General features: G+C 39.9%; 1 protein-coding gene and 1 long non-coding RNA gene across 5 annotated transcripts in view; one reads left to right on the top strand and one right to left on the bottom strand.

Moving 5' to 3' along the window:
- Positions 1 to 7569: 7569 nt before the first annotated feature.
- The window catches only part of LOC129050769 (uncharacterized), a 60589-nt gene continuing 43504 nt past the window's right edge, over positions 7570 to 24654 (bottom strand). For 2 of the 4 annotated variants that reach the window (XR_008514525.2, XR_008514526.1), the window contains exons 2-3: positions 14266 to 14406; positions 7570 to 7912 (exon numbers count right to left, since the gene is read on the bottom strand). This is a non-coding gene — a long non-coding RNA (uncharacterized LOC129050769). Of the gene's footprint in view, positions 7913 to 8507; positions 8921 to 9912; positions 10066 to 14265; positions 14407 to 24654 lie in introns of all 4 variants that reach the window. The other 2 variants (XR_010137757.1, XR_008514527.1) reach the window with 2 other exon arrangements.
- On the top strand, positions 19280 to 21128 carry LOC134760390 (coiled-coil domain-containing protein 180-like). The gene is made up of 2 exons (XM_063717284.1): positions 19280 to 19431; positions 20748 to 21128. The coding sequence occupies exons 1-2, from the start codon at positions 19298 to 19300 to the stop codon at positions 20935 to 20937; spliced, it is 324 nt and encodes a 107-aa protein (XP_063573354.1). The 5' UTR covers positions 19280 to 19297; the 3' UTR covers positions 20938 to 21128.

Raw genomic sequence — 24654 nt, 5'->3', positions numbered from 1 at the left:
AAAGATAAAAAATACTTAAAGAATGATTTTGGTTATTGTGAATGGTGCTTTAATAAACATGGGAGTCCAATTATCTTTTTGAAGATTGATTTCATTTCCTTTTGACATATAACCAGTGGTGAGATTTCTGGGTCATGTATATGGTAGTTCATTTTATAATTTCTTGAAAAACCTCCATGCTGTCTTCCCTAATGATTGTACCAATTTACACTCTCACCAATAGTGTATAAGTGCCCATCTACAGATGAATGAAGAAAATGTTACACACACACGCACACACACACACACACGCACATGAATAATGTTCAGTAATAAAACAGAATGAGCTATCATTCATGTTAACATTGATGTATCTAGAGGACATTATGTTAAGTGAAATAAGCCAGTCACAGAAAGAAAAAGACCACATGATGTCAATCATATGTGAAATCTTAAAAAATTGATCTCATAGAAGTAGAGGGTAGAATGGTGGTTACCAGAGGCTAGGGAGAGTGAAGAGATGAAGGGATGGGGAGAGGATTGTCAAAGTTCCAAAGTTACAGTTAGAGAGAATAAATTCTGGTGTTCTATTACATAGTAGGGTGACTATAGCTAATAATAATGTACTATTCTGTTGGAAACAGGCCCCCAAATCTGGCCATAAACAGGCCCTCAAATCTGGCCATAAACAAAATCTCTGCAGCACTGTGACATGCTCGTGATGGCTATGACACTCACGCTGAAGGTTGTTGGTTTACCAGAATGAGGGCAAGGAACACCTGGCCCACCCGGGGCGGAAAATCGCTTAAGGTGTTCCTGAACCACAAGCAATAGCATTAGCAATCTGTGCCTCAGGGACATGTTCCTGCTGCGGATAACTAGCCAGAGCATATCCCTTTGTCTCCCATTTTAGTTAATCTATAATCTATAGAAACAATGTTTATCACTGGCTTGCTGTCAATAAATATGTGGGTAAAACTCTGTTTGTGGCTCTCAGCTCTGAAGGCTGTCAGCCCCCGATTCCCATTCTGAACTCTAGATTTCTGCGTGTGTGTCTTTAATTCCTCTAGCGCTGCTGGGTTAGGCTCTCCATGACACAGCTGGTCTTGGCACTGTTTATTCCAACACAGCTAGAAGAGAGGTTTTTGAATTTTATTAGCACAGATAAATGTTTAAAGTGCTAGATATGCAAATTACCCTGATTAGGTCATTGTGCAGTGTATAAATGCATGGAAACGTCACACTGTACCCCATAAATACGTACAATTATTATGTATGTTTAAAAAAAAATAAATCTTAAAAGAATAATGATCAAAATGCAAGGCATCAAAAGGAAAAAACACTCTTAAAAGTAGTGAGATAGAAGACAGATAACATATGAAGCTGAGGGCCAACTCTTACCTCTCTATCAAGTCAGAAAACAGAAAAATTAATATCAGTAAAATATTAAAATAAAAGCTTCTGGACAGCATAGAAATTTATTAACAGAGTGAAAGGACAATCTAGAAAAGAAAATATGTGCACGCATTTGCCAAGGAATTAATATCCAAATTACATGAGACTCAACTCAGCAGCAATAAAAATAATAAAAACCCGAACTGAAGAGTGAGCAAAAGACCTAAATAGACATTTTTCCAAAGAAGACACAAAGAAATGCTCAACATCACCAATCATCTGGAAAATGCAATCCAGAATCACGTGTGATAGCACCTCGCCCCATGTAGAATTATGAAAAAGGCGAAAGATAACAAGGTTTAATGAGGATGTGGAGAAAAGGGAACACTTATGCACTGTTGATGTGAATGTAAATTTAGTACATTTTCAGATTTATTCATCTGTTAGAAACGTGCATGGAAAACTATGCAGGTTTCTTAAAATGAAAATAAAAACAAAACAAAAAATGAAAAGCAAAAACCTAAAAATGGAACTACCATACCATCCAGCAATCCCACTATTGAGTATATTGGTAAGGAGCAAAATAAATTTGTTTAGATACTTGGGGATATTGGTTTGCAGGTGACTAGCCAAATTCATTTCACAAAGGAAGCTCCCACCATAGAGATTCACTTCAGAGTTCATGACGTATTTTGAGGCTAAAAGTATATTAATGTATCTGTTAGGGGGAAGAGCATAAGAACTTTAAGTGTTATAAATTCAGATAATGGAATGTAATTCATATAATATAATTCAGTTTGGGGGGCATGGGAGGAAGCACACATTCTTCACATATGAGTGTAATGTGCAATAGTATTTCTTGCTCTTAAATGTGAGCAGTTTTTAATTTGGGTTTGGTTAGAATTAGTTAAATTTAAATCTAATAAAGAGGTTTGTTATAATACTGAGGCAATATAAGACCCTTAAAATGAAAGTTACAATATAGTTCTTGTAAAAGGTAACTAAATTTTTTTTCTGTTGGAAATAGTTGATTTTCTGAGAAATGATACTAGTTTTGGTGACATTTTAACAGTAATTAGCTATTTTGGCACTTAAAACTTGAGTGAAAACATTTTGTTTCTCTTCAAACAAAAGCAAAGTCATAATGTTGTTTTCTATGATTTTGGAGCAACTGTACCCTGCCTCTTGTGTTTTGTAAACTCATTGACTCATTCTTTAGTGTGCCACCAAGTACCTTTTTCTTGAGAGTCAAAATATACTTGTTTCCCAATAACCAAAAAGGTACAATAGTGTAAAGGTGGTTTTTAAAAACATAGCCAAGTGTGGTGGCATACGCCTTTAGTCCCAGCCACTCAGGAGGCTGAGTCAGGAAGACGTTTTGAGCCCAGGCTGTAACACACCATGATTGTGTTTGTGACTAGCTGCTGCACTCCAATCTGGGCAACATAGTGATACCTCATCTCTAAAACAAAGAAAACAAAACAAATTACATTTAAGCACTATCACTTAATTTTAAATTGACCTTCTTTAATTGATTGTTTTGGATAAGACATTCTGGGACTTCTTGAATCTTGGCCAAAAACCAGTTGTTTTGGAAAATTGTTTTAAATTCAGCATATTTATGTATTTTGAATAGAAATATAATACAGGGAAATTTTCAAATTTTTCATTATATTAGTCTTTTTGAAAGAGAACAATTTAGGTAAGCTAAATATATAATGCTCCATTTTTTCATGCTCTATTAAGAAGGAAACAGATTCCATATATCTAAATCAATGTTTCCCCAGAATCATGACTTTGTCTGAAAAAAAAATTATCCTTGGCTAAAATTCAAAATTACATTGCTGTAAGAAAAGTTACAAGGGAAAGTTTAGAGACACAAATAATTTAATTTGGACTCAAAAACTGGATTTGTTTAACATTGCTACATAATTTGAGTGAAGTTTTCTCCTGCTCCATTTTTCTTGATCTATATAAATACATTTGAAGAAATCAAGATCTATGAACGTCAACCAGCATTGACATTGGATTGTGTGATTACAATAGAAGGTGAGCTGTCTCTTTGTTATTAATAATTAGGTCTTGAAGGTCATGGAATAGCTAAACAGGGAAGTAACATGTTGCTTTAGGACTAAAAAAGAAGTAAGACACTGAAGCTTAATACCTTAATGACCCAGAGGACCTAAATTTATGAAGCCACATAAAATAAAAATGTTAATTTATTGGTTTCTTCACAGAATTATATTTTAATGACTCTATAAATACATTGCAAATATTCAGAGACTAATGAGAAAGGATTCTTACCAAACAAATGCTTTAAAATAGCAATTCTTTTTGTTTACGTTTTGTACTTTGTATAGAGATCGGTCTTTTTGTTGTATCCTGGCTCAGAAAGTGTGATTTGTTTTTTCATCTAAATGAGCTAAAAGACCAGCTTCTGAGAATTGGTTTGGGGGCCTGAAGACATTCCTCTGCCAGATAAGATGGGGTCAGAACAATTTACTCTGTGAAGATCATGTGGATGTGGCCCTATGGTGTGATATTGAGGTTTCCTGTAGTTTCTAACCCTAAAACCTTATTATCTGATGTACCCATTGATTCCAAATGGTTCACAGTAACAGATTTTTGCTCAGCTTTCTTTAGGATTCCAGTTGGAAAAAAGTCACTATTCATTTGTCTTTCTGTGAAAAGAATCAAAAGTACACTTTGATAGTAATTTCCCAAGGGTTTATTGAAGCACTTTCTTATTTATTTCTGGGTATTACCTCAAGACTTAATGACTCTGCATTTTCCTTGAAACTCTATTCTCATTCAGCCTGTAGATAATGGGTTGTTACACTAGAGTACACTAAAAAGTGCTCTGAAATTAACAGAGTATTAGAACACCTCCAGACCCATAAATTAGAAAATCTAGACAAAATGGAGAAAATAGTTTTATTTGACTAAAATTAAGGTTAAGTGTTTGTTCTTATTTTGCTCAGTCTGTGAGCTGTATTGGACATGGATAATCCAATGGAAGATTTACTTCTTGAAACACTTTCCTGCTTTGTTGAAGACCCCACTCATGATTTTTTTTGACCTTTTCATTCTACTCATTCTTTTCCACCACATCTCCAGTAATTCTTAGTCCTCTTCTCTCCCTACATCCCTCTCTTCTCAGAGTGGTCCCACATAGTTTCAAAGTTTTAGGTACGATGTCTCTGCTGATGACTCCCAGGCCTGGGGCCTCTTCCCTGAGGGGAGCACCAGAAGTTATCCCTGACTACTTTTTTCTTCTCACATCCCCATGAAATCCCACAAGTCCTGTCATAACAAGTAGGAGTTGCTGAGCAGGCATTGCTGGGACATGTGACTATTGCAACAGCAGAAATACATGAGAGACCTCCTTCCTACTGAGCCTGTATATGACTTCCAGTCCTCTTTAGCACAGGGTTCCAGACAGCCACAAATTCAGTATTGTCAGCTTACAAGATCAAAGCTAACCTTGTACAGCACAGTAGAAACTGTACCAGAAGCTTCCATAAAAAATTAGCCACCAAAAGTATATGATGAGCTCTGTGCAAGAACTTGGGATCCCAAAATTCTTCCTGGTAAGGACTCAGAGCCAGATGGCTGCATTTTCTTTCTCTTCACTTATTCCCCTTCTGACCATATAAATATATTAAAATTTCAACAATGTTGGCCACACCAATATAAATAAGTGAATAAATAATATAATATTGTAAAAAAAAGGCAAAACAACTTGCATAGTCTGAAGACAGCTCTGTCACATAGGTTCATTAAAAATATTCAAGAGAGAATTTGGAAATTATAAATTTTAAAAATAAAAATAATATTTTAGTTTGTTTAAAGTTAAAAAAATGTTTAACAATAATTTGACACATAGAACATTTAAATCTTAGCTATCCTGAAACTTCAAGTCTCTAGAATGAGTCCTTCTCCAAAGGTTCATGTCACTCAAATATTATTACAGTTTAGTAACTTTTAATGCAAAAAACTTTTAATGAATAATGCAGTTTATGAAATATTACAGATTTACAGAGAAAGGACTAATCACTATAATACTACACATATTAATTTTATAACATTATATATCCTATTATATATGCACTATTGTTGTAACTGAGTGAGTTATAGAGAAACGCCACACTTTGAGACTAATTCAGGAGTCTTGTATTTGCCGGTGACCAAGAGATGGCTAGTGCTCAAAATTCTCTTGGCCCTGAAAAAGGGGCTAGATTTTCTTTAATACTTTGGCTTAGAAAGGGGAGGGGGAGCCTAGCTGAAGCAATCTTACAGAAGCAAAACAGGCAAAAAAGTTGAAAAGATAAATGGTTACAGGAAAACAAACAGTTCCAGGTGCAGGGGCTTTAAATCTATCACAAGGTGATAGATGCGGGGGCTTTGGGTGCTGTCAACCAGACACAAATGCGGGGGCTTTGGGTACTATCAACTGAGTGAATTCCTGGGAACTGCGGATGTAACTTGCCACAGTATCTTATCAGTAATTGCATTCTTGGATGTGCTGGGAATCAGCTTGCACAAGTTAAGTCCTTGAGGAAGAGGGGTGGGTAAGGGGCTGTAAGTGAAGGAGCCAAAATGGAGTCAGTGCGGCTCTCTCAGCTAAGGGAGTCAATTCAGGTTAAAACAAGGTAGGATATCACATCTCCCACTTGTGTTTTTGGGGAATCGAATCATTGATTCCTCAGTTATAACAAGGGGGTTATATTGGGTTTTAAGATACGTAAGCTTGACAGAAGCTATGTGCTGCTTTACAGAAACCTATTTAATACACAAGACCCAAAGACTAAACATACCAATAGGAAGAGAAGGGGTCCAGCTAACCCAGTGATTAGAGTAGTTAGCCATGGATTCCTGTTAAACATGCTTTTGTACCAGGGGGTGTTATTTTCCCATTCCTGCTGGCGTCTATCTAGATTCTCTTGAACTTTTTGAAGAGTATCTTTTATGACTCCAGACTGATTGGCCTAGAAGCAACAACTCTCTCCCAGAGCTGCACATAACTCTCCTTGAGAGAGAAATAGCAGATCTAAGCCTCAGCAGTTTTAAAGAAATACTTCAGCTAGAGACTCTACCTGGGTGTGTAGTATATTTATGGCTGATTGGAGATTGCTTAAATCAGCATCTACTTGTTGAGATAGGGACATTAGCCCAGTTTCTCCCTGAACCAGGGCAACCATGCCAATGGCTGCTGACCCAGCTATGCTTAGGCCGACCAGGAGGGGAACAAGGAGTGGGGCAGCTCAGTGAAACTTGGGATGCAATTCAGGGTGTTTGAGGAGAACTTGTCCTTCTGGCCCACTGTACACATAGACCTGGGGAAGCACATGCACCAACACACACAGGAGAGGTCCTGGTTCAGTCCCACTGATGCAGTGAGTGAGACCTGAAGTGCAGGCTAGCCTGGTGTTGTTAGGTGCCTGGTAGGAGACTGAGGTGCTTAAGGAAGTAAGTAGAGACTGATTACAGGTAGCCTGAAAGGGAGAAGCAGATAAGTTATATCCAGTGCTAATTAGACAATCACCTAAATCAGTTAAAGGCCCTATTGGCTTAGGAGGGCTCCATGAGACCAGGATTTTCTTCTGGATGGTGAACACAGTTCCAACATCAAATCCCAGGATATAAAGCCTTAATCCCCATGACATGCTGTAATACCATTGAGCTAAATTAGGGTTATGGATGGTTACAGTAAGAAGATTGCAATTTCCCCTAGTACACAGTTTAGGACGGGAAGCACGAGGTATGGAAAGGATTGAAGATTGGGTTGATCCCCCAGAGTAGGTGACCAAAGTTGCACATATCCAGTCAGGGCAGAAAAACTGTTAAGAATCTCGACAACTAGAGCCAGGGTGATTTCCAGTACAGAGGTAAAAGTCAGCATTTTGGAGTCCTTTTTCTGCACCTTTGGAGCTTCCATACCCAGTCTGGCTTTCGGAGTGTGCAAACCCTGCAGCAAAGTTGACGTTTCCCGCTCCTATGATCAGCAGATTGTGTTGCTCTTTGAGGATATGGGCAGGCTCTGGGAACAGAGCACATAAATCAACTGCAAAAGAGACTTCCTTGGAGGTCCCCACCTTCCAGGTGGTGTTTGCAAACACATGTCCTGTCGTGAAATAAGTAAGGAGAAAAGGGTAGGAAGGAGCAGAAAGCATGACAGGCTGAAACAAACAAAAGAGGTGAAGAATTAATTTAATGGCTTCACTTGACTTAGGCACAGTTTTAAGGGGCCTGTCCCAGGCTTGGGGACCCATGTTTCTTGCTGGGCTTTGTTGGTCTTCTTGATGTGAGAGTGATGAATCCAAGCAGGAATGCTGTCTACTTTCAGAGCTTTTGGCATGGTGAGGATAACAGTATGAGGTCCTTTCCAGGCAGGAGTGAGTCCTTCCTTCTGGAACTTTTTAACATATACCAGGTCATCCAACTGGAAAGAGTGGCAGATCCCTGTCTGGTCAGGAACTGGATTGGGATGTGCTCCCCGGACAAGTGGCTGGATGATGTCTTATACCTGTTGGAGAGACTGCAGATACTGTAACAAATTAGCTTGTGAGATTTCTGCTAAATGGGTATCCCTTAGTTTGGGCAAGATAGGTGGAGCCCTCCCATACATGATTTCAAAAGGTGAAAACACAGCCTGGTAAGGGGTGCATCTTACTTTAAGAAGGGCTAGAGGAAGGAGCTTTACCCAATTCTCATCAGTCTCTAGGATTAATTTTGTAAGAGTACTTTTTTAGGGTGCAATTCATGCGTTCTACCTGCCCAGAGCTCTGGGGTCAATAGGCACAATGGAGTTTCCATTGAATGTTTAATGCCTTACTGACTGACTGAGCTATGGACAAGGTGAAGGCCAGTTCATTATCAGACCCTATGGCAGCAGGCAGCCCACATCGAGGGATGATTTCATTGAGTAAAAGCTTAACTACCATGGTGGCAGTCTCGTTTTTGGTGGCAAATGCTTTAGTCCATCCGGAAAAGGTGTCTACTAGCACCAGGAGGTATTTATACTCTGCCCGGTGCGGTTTTATCGCTGTAAAGTCAATTTCCCACCTTTATCCTGGTGAGTCTCCCCAGAGGCGGTGGCCTGGGCTGGGTTTAGGACCTGGCCTGGTATTTACCTGAGCACAAGCGGTACACCGGAGAGCTGCTTCGTTAGTTAAGTCCCAAGGTGGGGTATCTTGAAATGGCTCCTTAGAAGCTGGGCCAGTTTTACTCCTTCCAAATGGATGGTAGAATGCAGACAACTGATTAAAGCTTCTCCGAGGACTTGGGGCATGAAGATTCTGGAATCAGGAAGAATCCACCAACCTTCCTGATTTTTACTGGCCTGAAGATCCGAAGCGTGTTTTTTCTCCTCTGGGGAGTATTCTGGGTGGCCCGGCAAGTCAGGCTGCAGAAAGGATATAGCGGGCAGCAGGGTCAAAGGCGTGACTGGGTACTGAGCTGCCTCTTTAGCTGCAGAGTCTGCTCTTTGGTTACCACGAGCAACAGCCGTGTCTTTTTGATGTCCTTTGCAGTGAATTACAGCCACCTGTTGAGGGAGCCAAACAGCTTCAAGCAAGGCCAAAATTTCTCTTTATTTTTGATAGTTTTTCCTGCTGAGGTGAGTAGCCCACACTCCTGATAGACGGCTCTGTGTACATGCACAGTAGCAAAAGTATACCGGCTGTCAGTGTAAATATTAATGCGTTTGTTGTTACCCCATCAGAGGGCTTGAGTGAGGACAACTAATTCAGCCCTCTATGCTATGGTGCCTGCCGGCAGCACCTGGGCCCACAGTATGTCTGTTTTTGTTGTAACAGTTGCACCAGCCTTTCGTACTCCTTGTTCGAGGAAGCTGCTACCATCTGTTAATATGGTGGCATCCACCTCCTTTAAAGGCACATCTTGGAGGTCAGGTCGGCCAGTTTCCATAGTCACTAACAGTTCCTGGCAGTCATGGATAGGTGCGGTAAGGTCTGAATCAGGGAACAAGGTACCAGGATTTAAACACCTTGTGGGAGAGAAAGTTAAATGAGGCTGATCTAACAGTAAACTGTGATACTGCAGGATGCGAGCATTCAACATCCATTTGCCAGAAGAACTTCTTAGTAATGTCTCTATGGCATGAGGAGCCATAAGGGTTAAATTTTGACCTAGAGTCAGTTTATCAGCCTCCTGAACCAGGCTTGCTGTGGCTGCTATGGCTCACAGACAACTTGGCCATCCAGAGGCCACAGGGTCCAGTCTCTTAGACAAATAGGCCACTGGGCATCACCATGGCCCCAAAGTTTGAGTGAGTATCCCTTTAGTGACTCCCTGGCTTTCATGAACAAAAAGGTAAAGTGGCTTTTAGATATTTGAGAGGGCTAGAGCAGGGGCCTCAGTTAATGCTTTCTTTAGGTTTTGAAAAGCCTGCTCCTCTGTGTCAGTCCAAACTAGTGGGCCATTTCCTCCATTAGTGGAGTATAGGGGCTTGGTGATTTCCACGAACCCTGATATCCGTAGACAACAGTATCCCATCACCCCCAGGAATTCACGTACCTGTCTCTTGGTGGTGGGAATGGGGATCCACAGGATGGTTTCCTTTCAAGCACTGGTGAGTGCCCTTTTTCTCTTGTCTATGACATACCCCAGGTAGGAAAACCTGGGGAGACAAAGCTGGGCCTTCTTAGCTGAGACCCGGTACCTGAGTTCCTGGAGAAGGCAAAGCAGGTCCCTAGTATGCTGCAGGCAGCTGTCAGTAGTTTCAGTAACTAATAAAAAGTCATCCACATACTGGAGAAGAGTGCAGTTAGGGTGACCAGCATGGAACGGTATGAGATCTTGTTGGAGGGCTTCTCTACAAAGTGTGGGGGAATTTTTAAAACCGTGGGGTAACCGAGCCCAGGTTAATTAGGTGATGTCTCCCAAGCCAGAATCTGTCCATTCAAAAGCAAAGATAGGTTGGCTTTTGGGGGCCAGAGGAATAGCAAAGAAGGCATCCTTTAAGTCAAGGACAGTGTATACTGTATGTTGTGGCTGGAGTAGGCTGAGTAAAGTATAAGGGCTAGGGACAGTTGGATGGACAGTAACTGTCCACTTGTTAACTTCCTGCAAGTCCTGTACTGGCTGGTAATCATTTGTTCTGGGTTTCTGGACCGGCAAAAATGGAGTACTCCAGGTGGACTGACATGTGTGAGTATACCAGCTTGTAACAGTCGCTGAATATGGGGATTGATCCCCTCTCAGCCCACTGACTCATAGGATATTGTTTTACCTGGACTGGCAGGGCAGTGGCCAGGAGTTTTACAACTACCAATGGATGATGCTTTGCTAGTCCTGGGGGTTTGACTCAGCCCAGACTCAAGGAAAGAGAGTCTGTAGATCCAATAGGAGAGGATTAGCTTCATTCTTCAGCAGTCGTGAGGGTGAAACCAAGAGATATTCCTCTGACAGAAGGGTATTAAAGAGGAGTCGGGCAGTAGGGGGTATTGTGTCCCCTAATGTGAGGTGAGCTTGTTGGGCTGAGAAAGAGATAGAAGCCTGTAGCTTATGGAGCAGGTCTCATCTGAGAAGGGGAATGGGGCACTCTGGGACTACAAGAAACAAGCGGGTTACTCTTTTCTATCCCAAACTCACTTCTTGTGAGTGTGTGACAGGATATTCCTGAATAGCTCCAGTAGCCCCTTGTACAGCCACCTTTTTATTAGAGACACTGCCCAAGGGTGTGTGCAGTACCAAGTGTTCTGCCCCAGTATCTAGTAGGAAGCGTATGTGCTGGCCCCCCACTGTAGCGGTCACCATGGGTTCCCAGGGGGCCACGTGAGAGGGAGCCCTGGTCCCGTCAGTCATCAGACTCCTCCGCTATGGGAAGGGTGAGGACCTTTTTCTTTTCTGGTTTTTCCTCTGGCTTTAATGGGCATTTCTTCTTCCAGTGTCCAATCTGCTTGCAATAAGCACATTGGTTTCTTTGTAGGGAAGCCCGCACAGTTTTCTGGCCTTCCTGGCGTGGACCTGGGGTCCCCTGGCTAGTGCTCTGTGATGGGGGCCCTTCCTTTTTGGCTTCCTGGATGGCCATCATTAAGATTTTTGCTTGTCTTTTGGATGCCTTTATCAGCAGGCTTTTCAGCTTCCTGAGCTGCCTGTTTTTGCTTTTCAAACTCTTGATTGTCAAAAACTCTCTGGGCTACTTCTAAAAGCTGGCTAATGTTCATTCCAGCAAATCCCTCCAGCTTTTGTAATTTTCTTTTAGTATCAGGGGCTGCCTGAGCCACAAATGCCAAATTAATATCCCGGCTATTCTTGGGAGCCACCAGGTCAAAAGGGGTGTAAGTCTGAAAGGCCTCCTGGAGGCATTCTAAAAATGCTCCAGGTGACTCATCGGGCCCCTGGACCACTTCAGTTGTCTTAGACAGATTCATGGGTTTTTGAGCAGCTCCCTTGATACCCACAAGGAGATATCAGTGAAAATCATTTAAAGCTCCCTTTCCACCCGAGGAGTTTGGATCCCAATTAGGCTGGGTAGAGGGAAGAACCTCCTCTAGGAGGTTTTGGGCTTCCTCCTCTGGTCTACCGGCTGATGTAAGGAAATACTTTCTGGCCTCTCTTCAGATATGATCCCTCTCTTCAGAGGTGAAAAGGGTTAAAAGGAGTTGCTGACAGTCATCCCAGGTGGGCCAGTGAGTCCAGAGCATGGGCTCTATCAGTGAGGTCAAGACCTGGGGCTTTTCAGAGAAGTGGGGATTATGAGCCTTCCAGTTGTACAGGTCAGAAGTACAGAAGGGGACAAAAACTAAAAGTAGAGCAGAGTGCTCCTCACCCAGAGGGATTTGTGCTTCTCTCAGTGGGAGGAGGGGGGCTACCTCTTCCTGCCAAGGCTATAATTGGGAGGCTACAGGTGGAGAGGCCACAGGGGATGTAGTTGAAGAGACTAGGGAAGATTCTGTGGGAGCAGGAGGGTTATAGGGCAGTGGAAATGGGTGAGAAAAACTTTCCTCTTCTTTAGAAGGAGGCAGTACAGGAGGAGCTGAGGGAGCTGAGGGTTGGGAAGATAGTGAGGTCTGGCTCAAAAGGACCTTGGAGGTAGGATTATAAATGGCGCATAAGCAGAGCCAAGTGGGGGGGCCCTGTACCAAGCTTAGCCATTGATCTATGTAGGGAAACTGATCAGGGTGACTGGGAGTTCCAGCAATGACCCACCACACAGCCTGAACAGCTGTGAGATTCAGTGACCCTTCTGGGTGCCACCCAGTTCCAAACTGTGGCCATTCTACTTCACAGAATGTTCAGAGTTTGCCTTTTTAAAGGTGGACCCCATAATCCTCTGAGAAGCCCAGAGAGAAATTTTGTAACATACATTGGAGAGGGCTCCAATCTCTATGAGGCTGGGAAGAAGAGTTTCCCATTCTGGAGGCAATTTAACAAGGTTTGAGCAGAAATATTAAACCCAGCATTGACAGAGAAATTCACGACCTGGGGGGCTGTAGTATCAGAAGAACAGAAGTATTATAACCAGAAGAAGTAGGAAAACAACAAAAGCCAACACTTCTTGCCACATAAGGTCTGTCTTCTTACACTTTGAGATCTAGGGAGAAGACAAGAGGTGGGTCCGAGGCCAGTGGGACCTATGTGATCCCCCTCTTTTTTGACTTATAGCCCAAATATTTTTGGTGTCTCCACAACTCGAAGGCAAAAAGTTCAAACTTGGCCTTTTCTTTTAAGGGTTTTAGGAGGGAGAGCAGAGCCAAGTCTTGAAGGTGCTGGACTTGCTGTGATACAGGAAAATGAGATGTGTGGGGTAGGGGATGGGGATAAGGAGGAAAGGGGCCACTCAGATCTTTCCTAAGGTAGGAGAATAGCCGCAGAAGAATAGAATAGGAGTCCAGAAGGAGTAAAGCAGTATGGGCTTAGGTTTCTCTGCACAGTGCCTTATCCAAGGGCATGGGAAAATTTATGGGATGACAGAAAAGGTGAACAAGGAGGTCTGCAGGGTGGCTATTTTGAAACCACCACTGGCCTAAGGAGGAGGTGGTCCAGTCATTGGGGCACAGGGTATGGCAATTCAAATGCCAGCAACCTTTATGGTGCCAGAAATCCCAAAGAGGCTAATGTTTCCCGCACCCCTCCCCATAACAACACCTGATTTATTTCTGACAGAAAAGGCAGGACTGGGATGGCCAGCCCAAACAACTAATGAGAGATTTGACCTCCTGGGATAGAAAATCTGTACTAAGGACCTTAAAGAAGTCCTTGCCTAGTCGTCTTGGGCAGTATCAATGACCTGACATATGAAACTTAGACAAACAGCAGACAGGACAATAGACACTGGGATATAAAAACAATTATGACAGCTTTTATAGACAGACAAGGGGAAGGGGTCCCGTGATGGGATTATATCCCAATAGACACTGGGATATAAAAACAATTATGACAGCTTTTATAGACAGACAAGGGGAAGGGGTCCCGTGATGGGATCAGTCAAATGCCCACCTGGCTGCTCCCCTTGTGGGGACTTAGGCTCCTCTTGGCATTGGCAGGCTGGTATAAATCCCCAGCTCAGATCGAGCTATGCCCGATGCTGCCCTAAGCCTTATGAGGTCACCACGGAACTGCAGGTGAGGGCCCACTCGAACTCCATAGCTTTTACCATAGAGCTACTAACTGGAAATTCAAGTGCAAGTCCTTGAACTCCACATTCACTCACTCACTCAGAGTTTATCACAATTTTTTTATACCCATTTAAACAGAGGTCTCCTTGAGACCTGAACGAGAGAAGAAGAGACAGAGAGAGAGTGAGAGAGAGAGAGAGTCTTAACGGAGAAGCCTGACAGCATCCTGGAGTGTGTATGGAGTCTGAGGGAGGGCCCTTGTCAGGGCCATTTCCTTCCCAGAGAAACAGAGTCAGATCTGACTTACCTTCCCAGGACCAGAGACTGAAGATTCAGGAGTTGAATTTGGTGGGCACACACCAGCAGTCGATCCATTCCCCTCTGTAAGACTGTGGCCTACGGGGCCCTGGAGTGTCTTCAGGTGACGCCTCCCCTATAAGGCCGCCATCTGTGTGGGGGAGCCCGGAATGAGTCCGGCACTCACCCGGTGGAGAACTCTCACTGGGGCCTCCAAATATTGTAACCGAGTGAGTTATAGAGAAACACCACACTTTGAGACTAATTCAGGAGTCCTTTATTTGCCAGTGACTGAGAGATGGCTAGTGCTCAAAATTCTCTCAGCCCCAAAGAAGAGGCTAGATTTTCTTTTATCCTTTGTTTCGAAAGGGGAGGGGGAGCCTAGCTGAAGCAATCTTACAGAAGCAAAACAGGAAAAAAGTTAAAAAGATAAATGGATACAGGAAAACAAACAGTTCCAGGTGCAGGGCTTTAAATCTATCACAAGGTGATAGATGCAGGGGCTTTGGGTGCTGTCAACCGGACACAAACATGAGGGCTTTGTGTAATATCAACCGGGCAAACTCCTGGGAACTGCGTATATAACTTGCCACAGTATCTTATCAGTAATTGCATTCTTGGATGTGCTGGGAATCAGCTTGCACAAGTTAAGTCCTTGAGGAAGAGGGGTGGGTAAGGGGCTGCAAGTGAAGGAGCCAAAATGGAGTCTGTCTGGCTCTCTCAGCTAAGGGAGTCAATTCAGGTTAAAACAAGGTAGGATATCACACTATTGGACACCTACAGAGTCAAGCACTGCTGTGAGAATTTTGCATTTATTGTCTCTCAAGAATTCTCTTTGAGGTAGAGTTCAGTATCTTCAATTAAGAGGCTAATTTATAAACAATACATATATTTGCTGAAGAAACTAAAACATGAAAGGCTTTTAAAATTACAATGTTGAATAAGAGAACACTACAGAAGTATATACAGCATGCATCATTACAGAAAGTTGAGGAAGAAACTAAAACATGAAAGACTTAAAATTACAATGTTGAATAAGAGAACACTACAGAAGTATATACAGCATGCATCTTTCAGAAAGTTTTAAAACTTACAAAGTTAAACAATGTATTATTTAGATCCTACATATGTAGTATAATTAATAATAAAAGTCAAATGGATTATACTTTCTCAAAACTTAAGATGAATGATGATTTTCTGAGGTAGAGCAGCAAATAATTATATTTGGGAAACACGGTGTAGACAATACAGACAGCTTCAAATGTAGGGGTAAAGTTTTATTAAGTAGTTAATAGGTACAGGGTGTTGAATTTATTTTTCTACACTCACACAGAAACGCACACATACACACGATTTGGCCCTTTAAGTCCATGAATAACACATCTGTGAATTCAAACCAACCTTGAATAAAATATGTAGTTAAGCATACAATGTTTATTTTTGTACTGAACATGTACAGATATTATTGTCATTATCCCTCAGCAATACAGAACTATTTACATAACATTTATGTTGCTTTAGATATAATAAGTAATCTAGAGATGAATTAAGTAGTATAAAAGAGATTGTGCCTAGGCTATATGAAAATAATCCTTCTCTTGGTCAGGTGTGGTGGTTTACGCCTGTAATCCCATCACTGTGGAAGGCCAAGGCAGGCGGATCACCTGAGGCCAGGAGTTCAAGACCAGCCTGCCTGACATGGCGAAACCCCGTCTCTACTAAAAATACAAAAAATTAGCTTGGCATGGTGGCGGGTGCCTGTAATGCCAGCTACTCAGGAGGCTGAGGCAGGAGAATCGCTTGAACCCAAGAAGTGGAGGTTGCGGTGAGCCGAGATCGCATCACTGCAATCCAGCCTGGGTGACAAGAGCAAAACTTCGTCTCAAAAAAAAAAAGGAAATAATCCTTCTCTTTATATAAGAAACTTGAGCATCTAGAATTTTGGTATCCCAAGGGTGTCTTGGAACAAATCCCCCATGGATACTTGCTCATCCATAAGGACAAACATGTAATAAACAACTGTGTGTGTGTGCCTGTGTATGTGTATTTGTATGTATAATTTTACACATACAAATATATAATACTAGTGCTTGATATTATAATTTTTATTATAAATGCTTGATATAAACAAGCATTACATTTCTATGGCATACAGTACAGTGTTTCATTTAAAGTCATTTTCCATCTGTACAACAAACCCCCATGAGACAGGTTTACTTATGTAACAAATCTGCACTTTTACATCTGAACTTAAAATAGAAGTTTAAAAAATGTCATTTTTCAAGATCCTATTGATGACATTAAGTGGACACTTATTGAACATGCATTTTTGTGATGTTTAATATAAGCCAGTTATGTATGGATTTATGTAGTCTCATTTTACTTTCTTGTTGTTGCTTATGCTTTTTTGTCATATTCAAGAAAGTATTGTCAAGATCAAAGTAATAATTCTCCCACCTTGTAAAACGTACTTGGAATATTTTATTCAAAAAATTTTATAATTATAGTTTTTACATTGAAATATTTAAGATAGTTTTTATATATGGTGCAAGAGAAGGGTCCTACTTTGCTATTTTTCTTTTGGTGGATAGTCAGTTTTCCAACATCATTTGTTGAAAAGATTATTCTTTCTCCGTTGTATGGTCATAGCAACCCAAGTGCAGGTCATCTGATTATATTCACAAGGGTTTATTTTGGGGTTTCTATTCTATTTCATCACCTCTTTGTCTTTATATATTACCTTATTGTTTTAATTTCTGTAACTTTGTGATATGTCTTGAAATCAGAAAATACGATGTCTTTAACTTTATACTTTTCTTTCTTTCTTCTTTCTTTCCTTCCTTCCTTCTTTTCTCTCTCTCTTTCTTCTTTCTTTCTCTTTCTTTCTTTCTTTCTTTCTTTCTTTCTTTCTTTCTTTCTTTCTTTCTTTCTTCTTTCTTTCTTTCTTTCTTTCTTTCTTTCTTTCTTTCTTTCTTTCTTTCTTTCTTTCTTTCTTTCTCTTTCCTCTTTCTCTCTTTCCTTCCTTCCTTCCTTCCTTCCATTCTTTCTTTCCTTCTTTTTTTTTTTTTTTGACAGAGACTCTCTGTTACCCCGGCTGGAGTGCAGTGGCACAATCTCAGCTCACTGCATCCTCTGCCTCCCAGGTTCAAGCAATTCTCTGCCTCAGCCTCCCGAGTAGCTGGGATTACAGGTGCCCACCACCACACCCGACTAATTTTTGTATTTTAGTAGAGACACGATTTCACCATCTTGGCCAGGCTGGTCTTGAACTCCTGACCTCGTGATCCACCCACCTTGGCCTCCCAAAGTGCTGGGATTACAGGTGTTAGCCACCGCACCTGACCAACTCTATACTTCTTTTCTAAAGCTATGGTGGCTATTTATGGTGGCTTGAGATTTTATGTAAATTTTAGATTTTTTTAATGTTTCAGCAAAAAAGTACCATTGTAATTTTCATAGGGATTACATTGAACTTGTATGTCAATGTAGGCAGTATTAACATTTTAACAATATGAAATCATCCAACTCTTGAACAAGAGTGGGTTCAAATGTGTATTGCTTAAGTTCTGCATATTTTGGGATATGACGGTTTTCCTTCTACTTTTAGCTACTAGTTTCATTTTATTGTGGCCAGAAAGAATACATTGTATAGTCTCAGTCTTCTTAGATGTAATGAGACTTGTTTTGTGGCCTAATGTGTTGTCTATTCTTAAGGGTGTGTCATGTGATTGGGAATATTGTTTATTCCTCTATGGTTGACTGAAAAGCTCTATATATGTCTATTAGGTCTAATTGGTCTTTAATGTTGTTCAAATTTTCTTTTGTACTGATATGTTACCTGTTTTTTCTATTTATTATTAAAAGTGGGGTATTAAAGTCTCCCACAATTATTGTGTTGATGTATATTTCTTGCTTTGCTTCGGTCAATATTTACTTTATATATTTGGGAACCCTTATATTATGTGCATATTTATATTTATACCTCCTAGAGATTCCTGGCAAATAGACTCTTTTATCATTACATCATATTATTCCTTGTCTCTTTTGACAGTTTTAATCTGAGGCATATTTGGGTTAAAATAAGCATGATGACCCTGTCCTATTTTGGTACTATTCATGTGGATTATCCTTTTTCATTCTATTTCTTTCAGCCTATTTAGTTCCTTAGACCTAAAGTGAGTCTCTTAAAAACAGCATATTTTTGGATATTGTTTACTGTGAATCCACTTATGCATTTTATGCCTTTTGTATAGAAAGTTTAATGAATTTATATTTAAAGTAATTACTGTAGAAAAAATTTCTATTGCCATTCAATTATTTTCTGTTTGTTATAGTTATGTTTTCTTCTCCTTTTCCTTCCTACTGCCTTTTTTTGTGCATTGTTGATTTTGTATGGACATATTTTGATTTCTTTTTTATCTTCTTTTGTGTACCTCCCATAGATATTTTCTTTGTGATCACCAGGAGGAATAGAGAGTATATAAAACACTTTAAAATTATGTCAATATATTTTATCTCATAACAACTTAACTTTAATTGCATACAAAAAACTACCTCTTTACATCTCTTCTTTGCCTTATTATGTTAAAACAATAAAAGTTTACCTTATTAATTTTACAACACATACATTTTTATATTGTGTACTTATTAACAAACATATTTGCAAATTTTTAATGTTTTTACTTTTACAATTTTATAGCAGAATTACATGTATTTTATACACTATCATTATGATAATAGAAAATTCTCTATTTTTTATATATTTACTTTTAACAGAGAGTTCTATATTTTTACATGGTTTTATAATTAGCTGTCTAGCATTGTTTTATTTTTCAACATAAAAGTCTCTTTTTAGCATTTCTAATATGGATGTTCTAGTGATGATGAACATCATGTATGTTTTTTAAATTTTAGTAACAGGTGGAGTTACTATGGCTACTATACTAGTCTTTTAAAACTGCTATAAAAACTATCTGAGACTGAATAATTTATAAATAAAAGAAGTTTAATTGACTGACAGTTCTACAGGCTTAACAGGAAGCATGACTGGGAGGACTCAGGAAACTTACAATTATGGTGGAAGGGAAAGGGAAAACAAGCATGTCTTCATAATGGTGGAGCAGGAGAGAGAGAGAGAGAGAGGAGGAAGTGCCACACTTTTCAATCATCAGATTTCGTAAGTAGTCACTCACTATCATGAGAACAGCATGGGGAAAATCCACCCTCATGAGCCCATCACCTTTCATCAAGTCCCTCCCTTGACACATGGGAGTTACATCTTGACTTGAGATTTGGGTGGAAGCACAGAACTAAATCATATCAGTTACATTGTTACTTGTGTTTCTTTTTTGTAGCTATTATTTTTTATCATTTTCTCTCTTACTGCTTTTCTTGTGTCTCATAGATTCTTTTCTTACGTAGTGATATGCTTTGGTTCCTTCCTCATTTTCTTTTCTGTATCTCTATGGGTATTTTTTGTGATTATCAGGTTGATTAAATAAAACATCTTGAAGTTACAATATATTTTAAGCTGGTAAAAAATTAACTTTCATTGCATATAAAATGTTCTCTCTGCATATCTCCTAAAACTTAAATTACATTATATATTTGTTTTTATATTTTTATATAACATATCCATTAACAAAGGTTTATAATTGTTTTTATGCTCTTGCCCTTCAGATTCTATAAAAGAAATAGAATGCTTTATGCATCATCATTATGATGCTACAGAATTATATATTTGTATATTTATATACCATTCATAGAAAGCTATACAATTATATCATTTTGTTGTCTTTTTTTAAGGCAGGGTCTCACTGTCACACAGGCTAGAGTGCAGCGGTTTGACCACAGCTCACTGAAACCTAGAACTCTCAGGCTCAAGTGACCCTCCTCTTTAGCTTTTTGAGTAGCTGAAACCACAGGCCTGCAACAGACCATGCCCAGCTAATTTTAAAAATTTTTTGTAGAGATGGAGTCTCAACATGTTGCCCAGGCTGGTCTTGAACTACTGGGCTCAAGCAATTCTTCCATAGTGCTGGGATTACAGGTGTGAACCACCACACCTGGGCTGATTTTGTGTTTCTGTCTGGCACCATGACAAACTCTAGGATGTGAATAGGGGTTGTACATTGTATCTGAGTTCAAGTATAAATGGTGAGAAGAAAAGTAAGAGGCAAGTACCATAGGAAGGTATAGAAGGGGACCAAATAGGTGGGGTGAATAAGTGTCCCTGAGGAGTGATATGTGTTGGGTCTTGGTAGATGGAAATTGAGCAGGAAAGAACGTTCCAGAAAGAGAGAGGAGCCCAGAAGCCCAAATCAGAGACAAATGGGGGGTCAGTGGCAAATTTGGTACCGTTTTTCATAGTAATAAAATTTCTGCACCTGTCTGGGTGCCTGGTCTTCAGTTCTACTTGCAGAATCTCTGCATACCGTTTAAACTTTTTGAGCTCCGGTGTCTCATTTCAGCCTTTTCTTGTTTTGGAGGCAGACCTCAGGTCCAGGAGGCCCAACTGGATGAGATCTTGGACCAAATGAGGCATCAAAGCCATGAGGAAATACTAAAGTTTCATCTAAGAAAGGCCAAAGATTTTCTGAAGAACATGAAATCCAGGTCGGCTGACGAGATGACAAAAGACAGAAAAGGCTGGCCTGAAATTTATAATTATGGTCACAGGTAGCCCACTCAGGAGCCTAGGAGCTTAGTCAGAAAGCTGAGGACTAAAGTTTTGCCTCTAACTTAAGGGAATCTTGTGGTCCTTTGTAGCTTTTCTCTCAGCCCACATAGAAGCTTTAAAAGAGAATGTTGAAAAGTTTGTAGAGGATGGTTTTAAGGCAATGTACTTTAAAGTGTGACATAAATTGTGTGTTGAAAAAAGTAAAATTGTTGAGTCTTTTTATGCATAGAAGATAAATTGTTACTATCTTAAGCAAGACTCATAATTATGAGATGTTTTATGTAAGTCTCTTAGTAATTACAAGAAAAAACTTATAATAGATACAAAAAAGAAAAGAGATCGAAGCATATAACAATAATAAAAGCAAAAAAATCAACAAAAACACAAAGGAAGGCAGCATAAAAAAACAAAGAAACTACTAAATGATCAGACAACAATTAACAAAATGACAGTAATAAGTACTTACTTATCAATATTTTTAAATATAAAAAGTCAAATTACCCAACAAAAACACATTGCTATGGTATGAATGTCCCCTCCAAAACTTATGTTGAAATTTAACTCATTGTTATACAATTAGGAAGATAGACATTTATGAATTTACTAGGTCATGAGGGCTCTACTCCATGAATGAATTAATGTCATTATTTCCAGGATGAATTAGTTGTCATGAGAGTGGTTCCATTATAAAAGAAGGCTCTCTGACATACACCTTCTGCCCTCCTTATGCCTTTGACAATTTTGTGATGTGGAAATATGGTTCTTATCAGATGGCAATGGCATGTTCTTGGACTTTTGGCATCTAAAAAAATGAGCTAAGTAAACTTTTCTTCTTTATAAATTGCCCACTCTAGAATATTCTGTTAGTGAAGCAGAAAATGAACTAAAACATTCACAAAATGTCTAAGGAGATTAAAAAACTTCAACGCTATTCCCATCAAGCTACCACTGACTTTCTTCACAGAATTAGGAAAAGCTATTTTAAATTTCATATAAAACAAAAAAAGAGCTCACGTAGCCAAGACAATCCTAAGCAAAAAGAACAAAGCTGGAGGCATCACACTACCTGACTTCAAACTGTACTACAAGGCTACAGCAACCAAAACAGCATTGTACTGGTACCAAAACAGATATATAGACCAGTGGAACAGAACGGAGGCCTCAGAAATAACAGCACATATCTACAACCATCTGATCTTTGAGAAACCTGACAAAAACAAGCAATGGGGAAAAGATTTCCTATTTAATAAATGGTGTTGGGAAAACTGGCTAGCTATATGCAGAAAACTGAAACTGGGCCCCTTCCTTACACCTTATAAAAAATTAACTCAAGATGGATTAAAGACTTAAACATAAGACCTAAAACCATTAAAACCCTAGAAGAAAACCTAGGCAATACAATTCAGGACACAGGCATGGGCAAAGACTTTGTAACTAAATCAGCAAAAGCAATGGCAACAGAAGCCAAAATTGACAAATGGAATCTAATTAAACCATCTCACACCAGTTTGAATGGCGATCATTAAAAAGTCAGGAAACAACAGATGCTTAAGAGCATGTGGAGAAATAGGAATGCTTTTACACTGTTGGTGGGAGTGTAAATTAGTTCAACCATTGTGAAAGACAGTGTGGTGATTCTTCAAGGATCTAGAACCAGAAATACCATTTGACCCAGAAATCTCATTACTGGGTATATACCCAAAGGATTATAAATCATTATACTATAAATGCACACAATAAACATGCACACGTACGTTTATTCTGGCACTGCTCACAATAGCAAAGACTTGGAACCTACCCAAATGCCCATTAATGATAGACTGGATAAAGAAAATGTGGCACATATACACCATGGAATACTATGCAGCCATAAAAAGGGATGAGTTCATGTCATTTGCAGTGACATGGTTGAAGCTGGAAGACATGATTCTCAGCAAACTAACACAAGAACAGAAAACCAAACACCGTATGTTCTCACTCATAAGTGGGAGTTGAACAACGAGATCACATGGACACAGGGAAGAGAACATCACACACCAGGGCCTGTCACGAGGTGGGGGGATAGTGGAGGGATAGCATTAGGAGAAATACCTAATGTAGATGACAAGTTGATGGGTGTAGCAAACCACCATGGCACTTGTATACCTATGTAACAAACCTGCATGTTCTGCACATGTACCCAAGAACTTAAAGTATAATAAAAAAAGTCATTAAAAAATATAATAGTATGTTGTACACAAGAAACTTTTTTTAGATTTAAGGTCACACATAGGTTAATGGTTAAATAATTAAAAAAATTACTATGCCAATAATAACTAAAAGAGTGTATTAGTGGCTATATTTATATCAGACAAAATAGACTTCTAGAAACAATCTGTCACAAGATATAAAGAAGTTCGTTATATAATGACAACAAGCTAATTTATCAAAAGGCTATAACAATTTATATATGCATCCAACATTGGAGCACATAAATATGTAGACATATTTATATATGTATGTAATAAAATATCTATATAATATCTATATAATAATATATATTTTATATATTACTGTAAAAAAACCAGACCATGATGATAATAATGGAATTATTCAGTATTACTCTACTGAAAGCAATAAATTATTCAGACAGAAAGTTAGAAAGAAAACAGTGTACTTGTCACAGCTACTTGGGAGGCTGAGGCAGGAGCATGGCGTGAACTCGGGAAGGGGAGCTTGCACTCCAGCCTGGACGGCAGAGTGAGACTCCATCTCAAACAAACAAACAAACAAAATCCTTTCAGGTCTCTTATTACCCGACTTTAGCCATGCCATGTGGCCAGTATTTCCAGCTTCTGAGCTTTACCAAAGGTAACCTCCTAGGTGCTTAGAGAAAGGAAAATTTAAGACAGTCCACGGAGGAGAAGAGAATAGACAAGGTCACTCAGATACTAAACCAGAAATGACTTATTTTGTAGGTGGGGAATCGAACACCAGACAGCCACTGTGAAAGTGCAAGACCCTGACTACTGAGATACAGCACAGGAAGGTCGCTACTTTGCCTCCCAGAAGAAGTCTAGAGTAGTTAATTTTGAGCTTGAATCATATTAAGTAGTTAATTTTTAACTACTTAATATGATTTTTGGAGCTAACTATGACATGAAACTTAAAATTCCTGTTCCCTGAAGGCAGACCAAAAGAAAGCACCACCACATGGTTAAAAGATCAAGCTCCCAAGGACATAAAACAACAGCAAAAATACATGTGATAAAACATAGACGGGGTGGAGCCAACATGGCCGAATAGGAAGAGCTCCAGTCTACAGCTCCCAGCGTGAGCGTCGCAGAAGACCGGTGATTTCTGCATTTCCAGCTGAGGTACTGGGTTCATCTCACTGGGGAGTGCCAGATAGTAGGTGCAGGCCAGTGGGTGCAGTGCACAGTGTGTCAGCCGAAGCAGGGTAAGGAATCACCTCACCCAGGAAGCGCAAGGGGTCAGGGAATTCCCTTTCATAGTCAAAGAAAGCAGTGACAGATGGCACCTGGAAAATCGGGTCACTCCCACCCTAATACTGAGCTTTTCCAACAGGCTTAAAAAACGGCACACCAGGAGATTATATCCCGCACCTGGCTCAGAGGGTCCTACACCCACGGAGTCTCACTCATTGCTAGAACAGCAGTCTGAGATCAAACTGCAAGGCAGCAGTGAAGCTGGGGGAGGGGCGCCAGCCATTGCCAAGTT

This window comes from Pongo abelii, chromosome 18 (genome assembly GCF_028885655.2).
Source record: "Pongo abelii isolate AG06213 chromosome 18, NHGRI_mPonAbe1-v2.0_pri, whole genome shotgun sequence".
Lineage (NCBI taxonomy): Eukaryota > Metazoa > Chordata > Mammalia > Primates > Hominidae > Pongo > Pongo abelii.
The sequence above is the reverse complement of the archived record's forward strand: the minus strand, read 5'-3'. Positions and strand labels throughout refer to the sequence as shown.